This window comes from Bombus impatiens, unplaced genomic scaffold, assembly GCF_000188095.3.
Source record: "Bombus impatiens unplaced genomic scaffold, BIMP_2.2 scf_0216, whole genome shotgun sequence".
Taxonomy (NCBI): domain Eukaryota; kingdom Metazoa; phylum Arthropoda; class Insecta; order Hymenoptera; family Apidae; genus Bombus; species Bombus impatiens.
The window spans coordinates 22,483-35,943 of NT_176635.1; the positions used below are offsets into that span (position 1 = coordinate 22,483).

Sequence of the window (13,461 nt, forward strand, 5' to 3'; positions counted from 1 at the left end):
GACTCGTCGGACGGGACGGGTTTCCGGCTACCTGTATACGTTTCATGAACGCAAACTCTAAGCGAACGGGTTCAACCAACGAGCGCACTGATGCCATTCGTTATTTTTAAGAGGGTCAGAACGTCAGCAGCGGAGGAAACTTGTCACGCGATCTCGTCGTTAAATAACCGACATTAAAACCATTGGTCGTTTTCCACCGTGAAATGTTCGCAGTTGAAACATTCAAATTTACACTGTGCTGCAATTCCGGCAGGTTCCGCTTCAGATTACGCGTCGTTGCAGCGCACGAATCACAAGCCAAACTTCCAGTTTGCTCGTCTTACGATTTCTGACTCTGAACTGTAGATATAAAATTCGGAAGTTCCAACAATTCACAAAGTCTTAAGGTCCAAAGTTCAGAAAGTTCAACTTGTAAAGTTCTTGCTTAATTCAAAGTTCTGATTTGTGCGTAGTTCAAACTTTTCGAGAGTTGTGCACAAAAATGCTAATTCTAAAGATCCGAAAGTTCGATTCTTAAGTTGGAAGTAGTTTTAAAAGTTCTATATGTGTCAAATCCTTATACTGGGGGTGTCGCAGCGTTTCCCGGTCAAACGTTGTTAGCATATTCTGTAAGTCAAGACGAGAGAAAAAAAGTCATATGAACATATATCACTGGGAGCATTGTTAAAGAACTATAGCAAAAAGCGATATATGAAAAGAGCGGTAACGACCGTGCGTTGCTACGGTACAAAATATGAATAAGTCAGAAATATTTACATTCAGTAGTAGTCAGAAAGTATCGTAATACTTTTATGATTCCAGCTTCACGAGTAATAAACGAGAACTTCAAAGAGTAATAAATTCAATTTTTTGCTGTATGTCAATCTTGTATTGGCAGTAATGCTGAACATTTTGAAATGGAGTTTTAGCTGGAGTTGTAGGTGTATTACGATACCTTTTCACTGCTACTAGATGTGAATGTTTCTGATCTATTCATACTTTGTACCGTAGTAACGCACATTCATATTTCATATATAATTTTTTTGTTACAATTCTTTAACAGTCCTTATAATGATATACGTTTATATGACATTCTTTCCTTGTTTGAACCTATAGAATATATTGACAACGTTTGACAGACAAAATTGGAGCACCCTGTATAAAGGCCTTGTTTTATTTTCAAGACTTGTACCAGTGTTGAGAAAGGTTTATGTAATCTGAAAATTTCTGAATTTTCAGGGACATACCTTTCTATTGTCACTTTCAAGGGTCGATTATATCGTCTAACGCAGCGGTTTGCAACCTGTTACGTCGCGTGAGATGGTCCATGCGACGTCCCTCGTAGTCTGCCCGCCAAGGGTCCGCGTACCGTCATTCAGACCCTCGATAAACCTAAGGCCCCACTATAAACTGAATCTTTTAACTTAATCCTGTAAGCATTTTCGGTTTATGGATGGTCCTTAGAGCAATCCATAGCAATCCATATTGTGCGCTCTCAGAAACCTGACAGGAAAAGCCCATGAACATTTTCCCATGAACAAGTCACACATGAGCCACATTCGTAGGAGGTTTCCTCCTCCTATCTTCATTCATTAACGTTGGCTGTAACCAATGGGCATCGCGGTTCGTTACCCTCACTTTTCCTAACGAAAACTGTGAACAACGAATCCGCTTTCTTCGTTCAAAAATCACACCCACAGCGAGCTTTCCTCCAATTACATGAGAGCGGACAGTCAGTCAAATTTCAGCGAGAGAAGAGTCAAACACCAACTCAGAAGGAGTCAACATTCAAACACCAACTCGAAAAGAATCAAAAACTTAGTCACCACTCGACAAGCTGCTAATACCTATACGAGTCGAACACTTTGAACCCGATTGTATCACGAGTATCTCGAAATATTTATATAATCAATAAAATCCGTTGTTGGAAATAAAATATACATCATAACCTATTGACCGCAGTGTTATACCAACTCAACTACCCCTATTATCCCAACAGAAATAAGGGGATCGATCTATTCGTGGCGTCGATTATTATAATCGCAACGAGAATTTACGATTCCCACTGAGGCGCTTCCTTGTGATTGCGTCTCTCTGCGACTGGTCGTCTTTACACAACCTTTATGCTGCTACGCCTCCCCGAAAAAAAATTTTATTCCGCGTCTCCCTACCTTTTATTCTTTTAACAGATATAATAATATATATACGTTTTAAATAATGAAAACTTTATTACAAAAGGAAACTAAAAGCTACAATTAATAGAATAATAACAAGGTTTTGGTATAAATATACGCGCGTTGCGATATGAAGTTTAATTTATTTGTAGATATTATGGTATGAAAATTAATATCTGATTAAAAAATTTTGCCGCCTTCCCTGCCAATAGTCCACGCCTCCCTGGTTGGAAACCGCTGGTCTAACAAGAAAATAATGATACATATCATAGTGATTGAGACATTCATTCTAGACTATATATATTATAATTTGTTTCGTTATTTTATCATGTGAATATTTGCTCAATTGTATTGTATATATTGCAGGCATACAACACATTTCGTGTACCGCATACATTACAAATATTGTGTGTATGTGTGCTTGTGTGTGTGTGTACATGTGTAATTATGCATAATTATGTATGAACATAATAAGTAGACGTTCAAATAGGAGTGTCATTGTAAATGCATACTACGAGTGCATAATAGAAGTAGTAAATAATGCAAGAGTAGCTACGCAATGTATATGTTAGTTCAAATGCAAATGCAAGTTCGGGAGCAAGTGCTTTACGCATGTGCAAACATGAATGTAAGTACAAGTGTACGATATAGGTGTAAGTGTTAGAGTAAGTTTATAGCGCCTATACAAGTGTATTCTGCAAGCACAGGTGCATAGTGCAAGTACAAGTGCAAGTGCAAGTGCATATTCATATTGCGAATGCAAGTGCAAATGATAATGATACAATCCAATATTGGATAAAGTTTCCTATAGTAAATTAGATAAGTTTATAGGAAACGAAGGTAATTAATTCACACGGTCTATGATTAAAAAATTAATCACAAAATTAGCACAAACATAAGAAATATAATGCGAAAGAACAGAAAGAATGATGAAAGAAACTTGGAATGTGAGATCAAGGGTTTATCCTGGAAAAGGAAGTAAACCGACGGACAAGAAGCAAACGACCGAGGGCAATGTGCGGTCACGTATTTACCCGAAATACTTCCCGATCATTCTGAGCGATCAAACAGGTTTTCACACAGAACGATTGATGCCAGGGAAATCGCGCATTCCATCGACACAAGAGTGCACCGATTTCACTCGAGTTCGAACGCAAACCGTACGTGACAAGTACTCAATGCCTCTTAAATTCGGAAATCAGAAAAATCCTCGAATCGTGAAATCGCGCTCTGTCGTCCACCAAGTCGTACGTTCTTCCGCTTCTGCCTTCGTGTGTGAAATTTTATAGACCGATTTAGAACACGAAGAAAAACTGAGATTTATTTCTGAGATTTACTAAAAACGAATTTATTAAAACCAGGAGATAATTATTATTTTCTATTTCTCTTGCAGGAAGTCTAGCTATCGAATGTTGAAATTAATTATTCATGGCTTAGTAATTATACCGAGAAATATTAATCATAATAATATTCGTTGTACCTTTAAAAATCTTGCTCGAATTGAAGAAAAATTAAAATATTGAAATTAATTCTTAAGATCTAGGAATCGTTAGTTGTATTGTATAAATTTAGATTTTTCATATATTCAAGTGTTTGGACGTAGATTGTTAGAAAGATTAACAAAAAAACGTTAGAAAGAAGTAGAAGTGATGGTTATATTAATAAAATAGGTATTTGCCTGACATATCAAAGATTATACTACTTAATCGCATAAATACCTTTATTTAATAAAGGTTAAGATTTAAAACTATATTTCTGAAAGTGAGTAAATATCTGAAATTCATTCGCATCCGTAATTAGTTCACATTGAATGACATAATTACTCCATACAAAAATGCAACACATAATTATCTGAAAATTTAACATTCATAACTTCATTAAAGTTTCAAGAAATTGGTCAGGTACCTCTTTAATACTTTCGCCACCTACCAAAAAAAGTTATAATTTTCATTTCTATCCCTAAAAACTTCTGCTCGAATAGTTTGAGCAAGGAGATCGAACAAACAAGTGAGAAAGCAGGATGAGAATACGTAAGTCATTACAAGAACCATTACAAGATTTAAATAGTGGATATCGACTTTTACTGGAAAATCGCAATTGTACCTGACGCTATGTTTTTCTGTGGGTCTCGCTAAAAACTCTGTTGTGACGTCGCAATGAAAAACGATTTTACGTTGAATGAAATGTAACTCTCATGACTAGTTGCAATAACTGTCTACGAAACACACGTTCGTTGCGTCAGACGAATCTAACCTGTCGAGAAATAGCACAGTTTTGCAAAATATTTAGTTTAACATTATATTGCACTACTAGAAAAAAATAGTACTATCTCTAAATAATTTATCCGCTAATTATTTAATATGTGTTTTCCTCAGATCACAAAATGGCTGTTAGCGTGGATTCAAAATATGCTGCTGTCATCGTCATCGCTTTGTTGACAGTAGTTCCAGGAACTCACGGTGTACCGCGTACAATTAAAGTTGGTGAGTAACAAAAACAAAAATCTAAATATTAACGAACCTAACCCGATGTAATTTCTCGTCAACATACTTTTCCATTGAAGTAATTTACCCGTATCTCGATGAGAACTATTACCGAATCTACTGAGTTCCGAGAATTCCAGTAACGGCAGCAATTTGCAAAACAGAACCTCTCAAAAAAAGAGTACGAGAAAAATCTGCAACAAAATGTCACTTTCGACAAAAACACTGTGTGCTACGAATTTCGTGTCGAGCAAAAGGTAAACGAAGAAGTAAAATAGAACATGCGCGGGTGCAAATTAAATTTCTACCAGTGTCGAGACAAAGCATCCCCCCTCCGTCCTCTATGCGCTCCTAAAAAAGATGAACGAACACACTGGAAAAAACTCTCGTTTTTACCAAAAGAACGAGGCGGCGTAAAAATATTTCTGCAGTAATCGTAACCACGTGCCTACGTACTTGTGTTCCGAACAAAAGACGCGACACCTTTCAGTTTTAGTATAAGATCAAACAGTAAAACAGGGAAAGAGAGGTTTTTCAGTCAGTTCATTTCCATCCAATACAAATAACTCGTCGAACGAAATGTACGTCCGATAGCGGGCGGATCGGGGAGGGGCAAAACGTAAATTGCACGTGTCCCAACGTGACCGCACACTAAAACCGCAAGCACACCGACGGTGTTTGCACTTTATAGGCGTATTACACGACTGCTCTCACGGAAGTCACGTACATGGCCGCAGGTTACCGAAGAAGTGCGCGTTTGTCATGGCGCCAGCTTAGTAGAAACTCCCCTTATGAAAATGCCCAAATATTTAGAGAAGAACGGATGGGTTTCATAAGAGGTCTGTTCTAGCGTATGCAGTAGCTGCATTTACCACGATATGTACATACCGAGCCGCGCACACATTCGTATACACAACCACCATGATGAATGCGACGCGGACTGGATATTTCGTTGAGTAGCCTCGCTGAAAATCCCTCGACATACGTGTAATGCGTATGTACCAGCTGATTCATACGACTACCGTAACCAAAGAATTCTCTTCTGACAAGAAATTATTTAAAGTTTCTGGTTGAACGATCGAGCAGAATTCTCATTGCCGTCCGTTCTCGCCGGCCCATTTCTAGAACGAAAGGATGTATGTTTAATTAAAATTGAATAGGCTCTCTAAGGTAGTATAAAGCTGTGTAATTAAAGGACTGGAAATTTGAACTAACTTTGAATTGCAGTATTTGAAAGTCTTACGATAGTGTGAATATGTTAACGGAAACTGAAGAGATGTTTGTTCATTTTTAGTATTAATCATGTAATACAGAAAAGAAGCTTGAAATGTAAGACTGAATAAATTTTTTGAATGTTGAATGATTTTTTTGCTACGTCGACGAAACGTATTGCTACGATCGAACATGAACTTCCGATATTTGATACGCTTTCCTTTTTCTTGTATCAGGCATTTCCGATATCCGTATGCGTAGCCTAAAAAGCTGCCTCCGAGGAAATCAATTTCGGATCGCCAACTCCCCTTTCTTATCTCGAGTTTGTATTACCCGTTTCATATTCTTTACTTGAAAAGTATTTCTCTTTCGACATAAAAATGATAAAAGGCTACAGTCTCAATTTTTGTGATACCCGCTAGTGTTTCGCTTCAGCGCAAAGTTATGGAAGGTTTTTAATGTTACATCAATGTATATAATAGAAAATAACCTCTTCGCAGAGGTTAAAATTGCCTGGATGGAAGAAAAGTAAAGTCACACGACAAAAGAATCATCGAGCACAGTTTGAATAATCTAATAAGCGAGCTTTATGATCTAATTAATGCAAGAATTGTAAAAAAAGTAAACATCACTGTACAATATTCAGGGACGTGTACAGAGTACATTGACAACGCCTGATCTTTTCATTCGGTGCAACTGAGGATTTATAGGCTTCGATTTTTAAAATTTCGGATGCAATATACATAATCGATGCAATGAGAATGTCGATGGTAATTATATGTTAGAAGATACTTCAAAAAAATACAAGCCAATAAAAAGCTATACAGTCATTAATCATCGTCTTCTTAAAATTACGACAGCGTTTCAAACCCGCAATGACTTGACTATCTCTCCTACCTGAGATTATTCTTTGCACCGTGAACCCATCCAATAATTAATTTCAACATTTTTGAGATATTTTAACCGCAATCCGCGATCAAGATAAATAGACGGTAACCACGGACCGCAAATTTGAACAACCGTTTCAACTCCTTGCGTTAAGCGAGGCTGCATTCCGTATGGCTGACTATGAATGGGCCATTCTAGTGCCTCAAGTCGAATCCCATTCATCAATGCAGCGTTATCGAGCGACTCGAGTACAAATAATGAAATATCCTTCGATGATGCACAACCGGCCGAAATGCGCCGCAATAATAATTTATTTTGCAACCCTAATAAGCGGCACTCGAATTTACAGCCAGTGGGATGCAGAAAATTAAAACAGCAATCATTTTTGTTATTATTATCGTTTTAAATTATACATTTTGTCATCTTAAATTAGACAATACCCAGAATACATGACACGTATAGATAGATAATATCGGCATTGTCCCAGATATGATTCAGTTGATTATCCGTTTCGTTAATACCAGTCATTATAATCGTATATCGTTGAATGCCCGTAGTATACTTGCTGTAGATGGCTATAGTTGCTCGTCAAAAATCATAGCAATTTATTGAATGTGCAAGCTTAATGTAAATGATAATCCTTAAAGACTAGTATTATTGTTAATAGGATTATTAGTAATACTTTATTGATCTTTTTATTTATTATAGTCACTCATCGTTGAATCGGGACTGCATATAGACAATTATTATTCACCTTCTAAAATTCGTAATATTTTGCTACATTTTTGTACATATTGAGCTGAAATATTAACATTTGAAAAGTAATGTCGTTATTGTTACCGATTATTAATAGAATAATAAAGATGTATTATTAGGAAAATGATACATTTTTCTAATTAAAAAGATTTAAGCAATTTCGATCAATAACTTGGCAAAATTCCTTAAAAAAGAGCGATATAAATACTTAAAGCAGAAGATCAGACGAAAATGTAATTACATACTACATAATCCACGAAATAGATATCCGTCGGAAGATGAATAATTCTTGAATGAACTACGTGACTGGAAACGTGTAGGTGGCGAGTATTTATCAATATTTCTTTCGCCCTTTTGTTTTGCCTTCGAAATAATCTACAAATTGAAGCGACACGTGGCGTACGAACGAGATTGAATTATTAGCGAACAAGACACGTAAGCGCGTCCATGCGAGACTAGTTTTCATTGGTTTACGAGCCCCAAGCCAGGCAGCACACGTCTCGCCTTTTCCACTAAACCCAGCGTTGTTCACGAGAATTACTGGTCATTCGAAGGGTGTAAGAAACCCTCATGGGCGAACCGTGAAAAGTTTCAGCGTGCCAGCGCGATGTGACTATAAATAAGGATTATATTCGCGTACGACGTGTCGCGTGTATAAAATTATACGTCCTCGCCTGCCGTTCGAACAGGCAGCTTTACGGTCTGCCGTGTGTAATTCCATTCAAAAGTAACAAACAAGCGAATCCAGGAACCCATCCACACCGTTCCAAAAGTTTAACCAGTCCTTTCTGACAACGATTTCACGATTTCGTTGTCATATTCACAATACTAGGCTAAGGTAGAGTTACCAAATGGGTAGAATTTACCAAATTTGGCTATAAATCTATATATAATAAATGCATGCATAATAAATTATGCCATTGATTTTGTGTAATACTTCGTGGGTACATCACTTATCCATTTAAATATAATTACGTATCTTTTACCGCATAAATTAGCTTAAAAGTACAACGGAGGAACCACAACATACAGCACAACGTTCAAAAAATTTGTGAATTTTAGAATCGATAATTCTTATAAATATGGAATAATGAAAATAGTTAATCATCAAGAAGGTACATCGAATCACCGAATGTGGGAATTGCTTAGACTAAATGTATTATGACATTTTATAGGCAGCGATTTAATATGCATATTATTTATTAATAACGTTTCATAATATATAACAAATTTGAGTTTTCTATGCAAAGTTCAAGGTTGAATTTTAAAATATTGAAAGTTGACTGATTCGAATAACCCAATATACACGACGGAAGAATTCAAAAATTCGTGGCAAAGGAAAAATTTTGCGTGAGTGCATTTTGAAGCTCACGCTCTTCGATTTCAACACGATACATTTTTTATGGTTGCAACGATATTCGAATTCTATTTCGTACGCCGGTAAACAGAACTGTAAAAATACTGCACGGAGATACATACATTTGTAACGCTTTTTAACATCGAACGGGTAAAATTTTTTCAATCTCCGCATACATAAATTTTGATTTATTTATTCGAAGTGGGAAATATCAAACATAGCTAATATTCGTAACTCAGATTGCTAGCGGAACCTAACCATTTCAGCTTATTCGTTGATCCATTTGTGTTATTGTTTCACGATACTATCCCGTGTTGCGTTCACATTTTATTGGAAAATTCAGGTCAATGTATAGTTTATCGTCGTTAATATTTCAACGAGGTGAATCTCTCGATCGATGAGCCGTTCGAAATTCGATTGAAAATAACGCTTTTTCATGTCAGTGATGATCAAATTGCGGATCTTATTCAGTATTTGCCCAATCAATTCTTATTAATTGGATACATGTTGTACGTATACTATATCTTGGAATTGATTTCAAATTTCATCCATACGACCACGATAATCGTGTCTCGTTACAGTTAATGACATTTTTAAAAGCTGATGCATAACACACACCAGGTGTATCGAAAAAATAATGGGACTGGTCCTGTAGAAATGTTTATATGTCATTTAATGAAAAATGTACATTGTACCCTTCAAAATAGTTCCCTTGGGAAGCTATACACCGCCGGAAGTGGTTCTCCCACTCCAGGGAACAGCGATTGAATTCTTTTAGCGAAACTGCTTTCAGTTGGTCAGTTACAACCTTTTGGATGTTGTCCACATTTTCAAAGTGATGTCGTGTGATTAAGATTTTTAATTTTCGAAAAAGCTCAAGCGAAAAAAATAATAATAATGTGGATTGAACTCCGAGGAACGTGAAGACTGTGCAATCACAAGAATACGTTTGTTGGCCAAAGATTCATTTACAGAGAGTGCAGTGTAAGATACACTGCACGATACGTCGCAGTTTCATTTCCACAACGCGTTACTGAAACACACTTTTATAAAATTCACTACGAAATCGCTCGTGTTAACTGAATCGAGTTCAGATTAACATTGAAAGCTAAAGGAGAGGATACTGCGTCACAAATAGCATCGCAGCATTGATACAATCGGATTCCCGGGAATCGAAATCTGATTACCTTTTAAATATATCTCATATTACATGTTTGTGAAAATTTTCTATGACAAACATTGAAATACTTTCATGAATGTATGCACACGTAAATATTTAACAACAAAAGGATACAACTCTCAACAATTCTCGACAGATGATACATACGTAATCTCTATTACGACAAGGTTTGACCATCACTGCACTTTGTCACACGAAAGTTTCCTGCATCGTAAACTTTTTCATCAATACTCTATAAAATGCCACAATTCACCTTATACAGTAAGTAGTCAAAGTATATCTTGGAAACATCATTGAGCTCGTTCATGTTATCAAGCCGTCAGATGTTTATTGATATCGGTATAAAGCAAACAGAGAAAGCACAAAGAAAGCACGAGGAAGGGAATCAAGTGAAAAGGAATCACGAGAAACGATTGGAGGAGCGCGTGCGGCATGAGCCAGTCAGCCTTGTATCGTAAAGATCGTCGATTTCCTGTACCGTCGGAGGCTGTGGCTTCGGGGCTCCCACCATCCGGAAGAGACGAGCATCGCGCCAGGTAGCGACTTCCTTTGCCTTCCCACGAAGGCAGACCACTCTTTTCAAGCGCATGCCATCGCGAAAATACCCTTCCTCCCTGAGTAAGTGATTACTTCCCTTTCAAACGTGTAACCGGATCGGGTATGCGTGTGCCACTATTCAATGGAAATAGAGAGACGCCTTTTCATTGGCGTTTCCTGTAGAAAACTACCCCTCTTCCGCTCTCGTTCCTCGTCCCGTTCTAACCGTGAACTTTTGATAACGTTATTAGAAGTTGTTCGCCGGTCGAGCCAACGATTCCAGCTTAGCGAAATGGTTCCTCGCGGTTCACTTGGGAGAAATAAAGTTGTCCACTGGGGACAGATAAAGAGAAGAAATCGAAGAAACGACGAGACAGAGGCAGGATGGCTTGATCGATATTCAACGGTAGATAAAGGTGTGATATATCGTCGCGGTGAATGTGGAAACGGCCTGGATGCTGCTGACATCGGTGACGGACGTCGGTGTTGCTGGAATGACCTGTGAATCCCGGACGAAGAATACGTTTAGAAAAATCCATCGACGAAGCTAATCGTTGATTTCGTCCATTGACTTTTTTGACCCGTTCTTTTTCTATCCACTTCCTGTTCTTTCTGTAAGAGATTAATGACTTTGTACTATGAACCGAAGAACAGAATGATTTACAGATCTTGCATCTTCAAAATCATACAGAACCTTTGATAATTTGTGTAAAACGAGGAACATCTCTGTTGTAACTCTACAAACGCAATCGCTGTCTAAGCAAAAACTGTTTAACACACCACAAAAGCAGTGTGAGACATACTAAAAACGTAGAAAATAACGCACTCGCGAGACTTATATGTACAGTCCCACGGAGGGTCAAAAACGTTCACCGAAACACACATATTCCAAGGGCCGAAATGTTTAAGGGAATTTCTGTTCCATTTAACTTTCCACGTAGACTTGTTTCAAATTTTCACAACATCGATGTTCAATTTGAAATTTCAAATATCATTATATCGTGTTAAAAGATTTTAAACATTTTCCATCTACTTATCAAAATTTTCACAAGACTTTTTTATACTCGAAAAAGTTGAAAATTCTTAACCGGAATTCCTTCCATACTGATTACATGGCCCCTCTAAAAATTTTCCTAGCTCCAAGTCGGAACTTTCACCGCGTACAACTTGCTCCAAAGTTTCGCAAAGTTTTTGTTGCACCGTTGTAAAGAGGAGGATAGAGAATACAATTGTTTGGGAACGATACAGACGGAATAGGAGAAGCTGCTGGGAAATATCAAATCGCGAAGCTGCCTAACCTTTGGAGACTGAAGTTCCTAATAACAGTTTGGTTCACGCCTGTCCTACAATTTCTCCTCGGGAATTGTAATTGCTCCGTGGAATAATTCACAGGCATTATAGATATCCCGAGGACAAGAGTTGATCATAGAACGCCTAATGAAGGATAATGATTAGTCCAATCACCGGCTATTCATACCGATCCCCGTTACAAAGGGCCTACCTTCCCGTAAATCCAACTATGACCCTGTCTACCTATCAAAGCAGTATTTCGCGCTGCATAGCTGAAATTGTTTAACGAGAAAAGTTTCATTCAATTTCGAACCGAAACCATGTCTGTATTTACGCTGCCAGAGACTTTTTCCCTGCGCGATGGAAGCACGAAATTTGTTTCATGGAATACGGCTCCCCCGGAATGGTGAAAGAGGGTGGAATGATTTATTTTTATAACCGGATAGTTATGCGTATGCAAATGTTTAAAGCGTTTCACTTGTCTGTAACGACGGGAGATGTCGTTAAAGGCGTCCAGAAAATTCTAATAATGAGAACTGGAATTTAATTGTATTTGTTCTTCTCTGCTTTTCTTTTCCTCTCCCTCTTCTCTTCCTTTTTTCTTTTTTTTTCTTTTTACAATTAAATATAACGGTTTGAGAAAAGAAGCAAGAAGCGTGGCAGGAATATGGAGTAACGTCGAAAAATAATATCGTCGCCAGCTTTCATTCTTTTTCATTATAATTCTTTCGCCGATATTATCGTCGAAGGAGATACGGAAGTTCCTCGTTTCGTCTTATATTCTTGCCGCTCTTTACTCCCTTTGCGTCACTCTATTGCGGGCCCGATAATAGCACGGCTAAGCTCGACTTTGTGGATAATAGTTATAAGTTTAATTAAACCAGTCCTTCGTAGCGCAACCCTCCATTCTTCCTCTGGGATATCGTACCGCGCGAAGCGCAGATGATTCCCGTATCAAAGAAGAAAAATTGCAGGACGCTGGGCGTATATTCCCTTTCTCTTCCTCTCTCTCTGCATGCTTCCCTTTCCGAGCATTTTCTTTGAAAATTCCGGCAACCATGGCGAATCTACAAAGAAATTTTAATCGCTCCTGAAGCAAAAGATACGCCCTCGATGCTTTATAAATCTTGGTAATCTATAGAAAAATGAGGACGACATTGTAGTAAAACTGTATATAAGTACAACGAGGAGGAATTAAAGAAACGCACTTATACCGAGATACACTAAGCTCGATCATTTTCTGTAGAAACACGTTTTCTCCATTTTAATTTCCGGCAAGCTCTTTGTTATAATCATTTTTATACTGCTATGTGGAAAAACTGCTCGTTGTATATGTTGTACGTGTGAAAATATGATTGGAAACCGAGAAAGTTCTATACGAAACGTCCAAAGATTTCAGAGATTCGTATTATCATTATTCTGCTCCTGTAGCGGCACATGCGTCACAGGACGTTTCGATTCGAAGATGCCTCACGTAGTTGTTTTGTCACAGAGGATTAACACTGTACGACGCACATAATGTAATAAACAAACTCTGGACAAAGCAATATCGCGGCTACGTGCAACCATCAACCGGAGCCAAGTTCAAACCTTCCGGTAACCCCC

The 13,461-nt window shown here is 37.7% G+C and overlaps 1 protein-coding gene across 1 annotated transcript in view; it reads left to right on the top strand.

The window, feature by feature from the left end:
• Positions 1 to 13,461, top strand: part of LOC100743662 (glutamate receptor ionotropic, kainate 2-like) — a 75,364-nt gene that overhangs the window by 12,182 nt on the left and 49,721 nt on the right. Inside the window, exon 2 of the mRNA XM_012383371.3 lies at positions 4,529 to 4,636. Coding sequence (XP_012238794.1) covers positions 4,537 to 4,636 — 100 coding nt within the window. The 5' untranslated portion in view covers positions 4,529 to 4,536. The remainder of the gene's footprint in view (positions 1 to 4,528; positions 4,637 to 13,461) is intronic.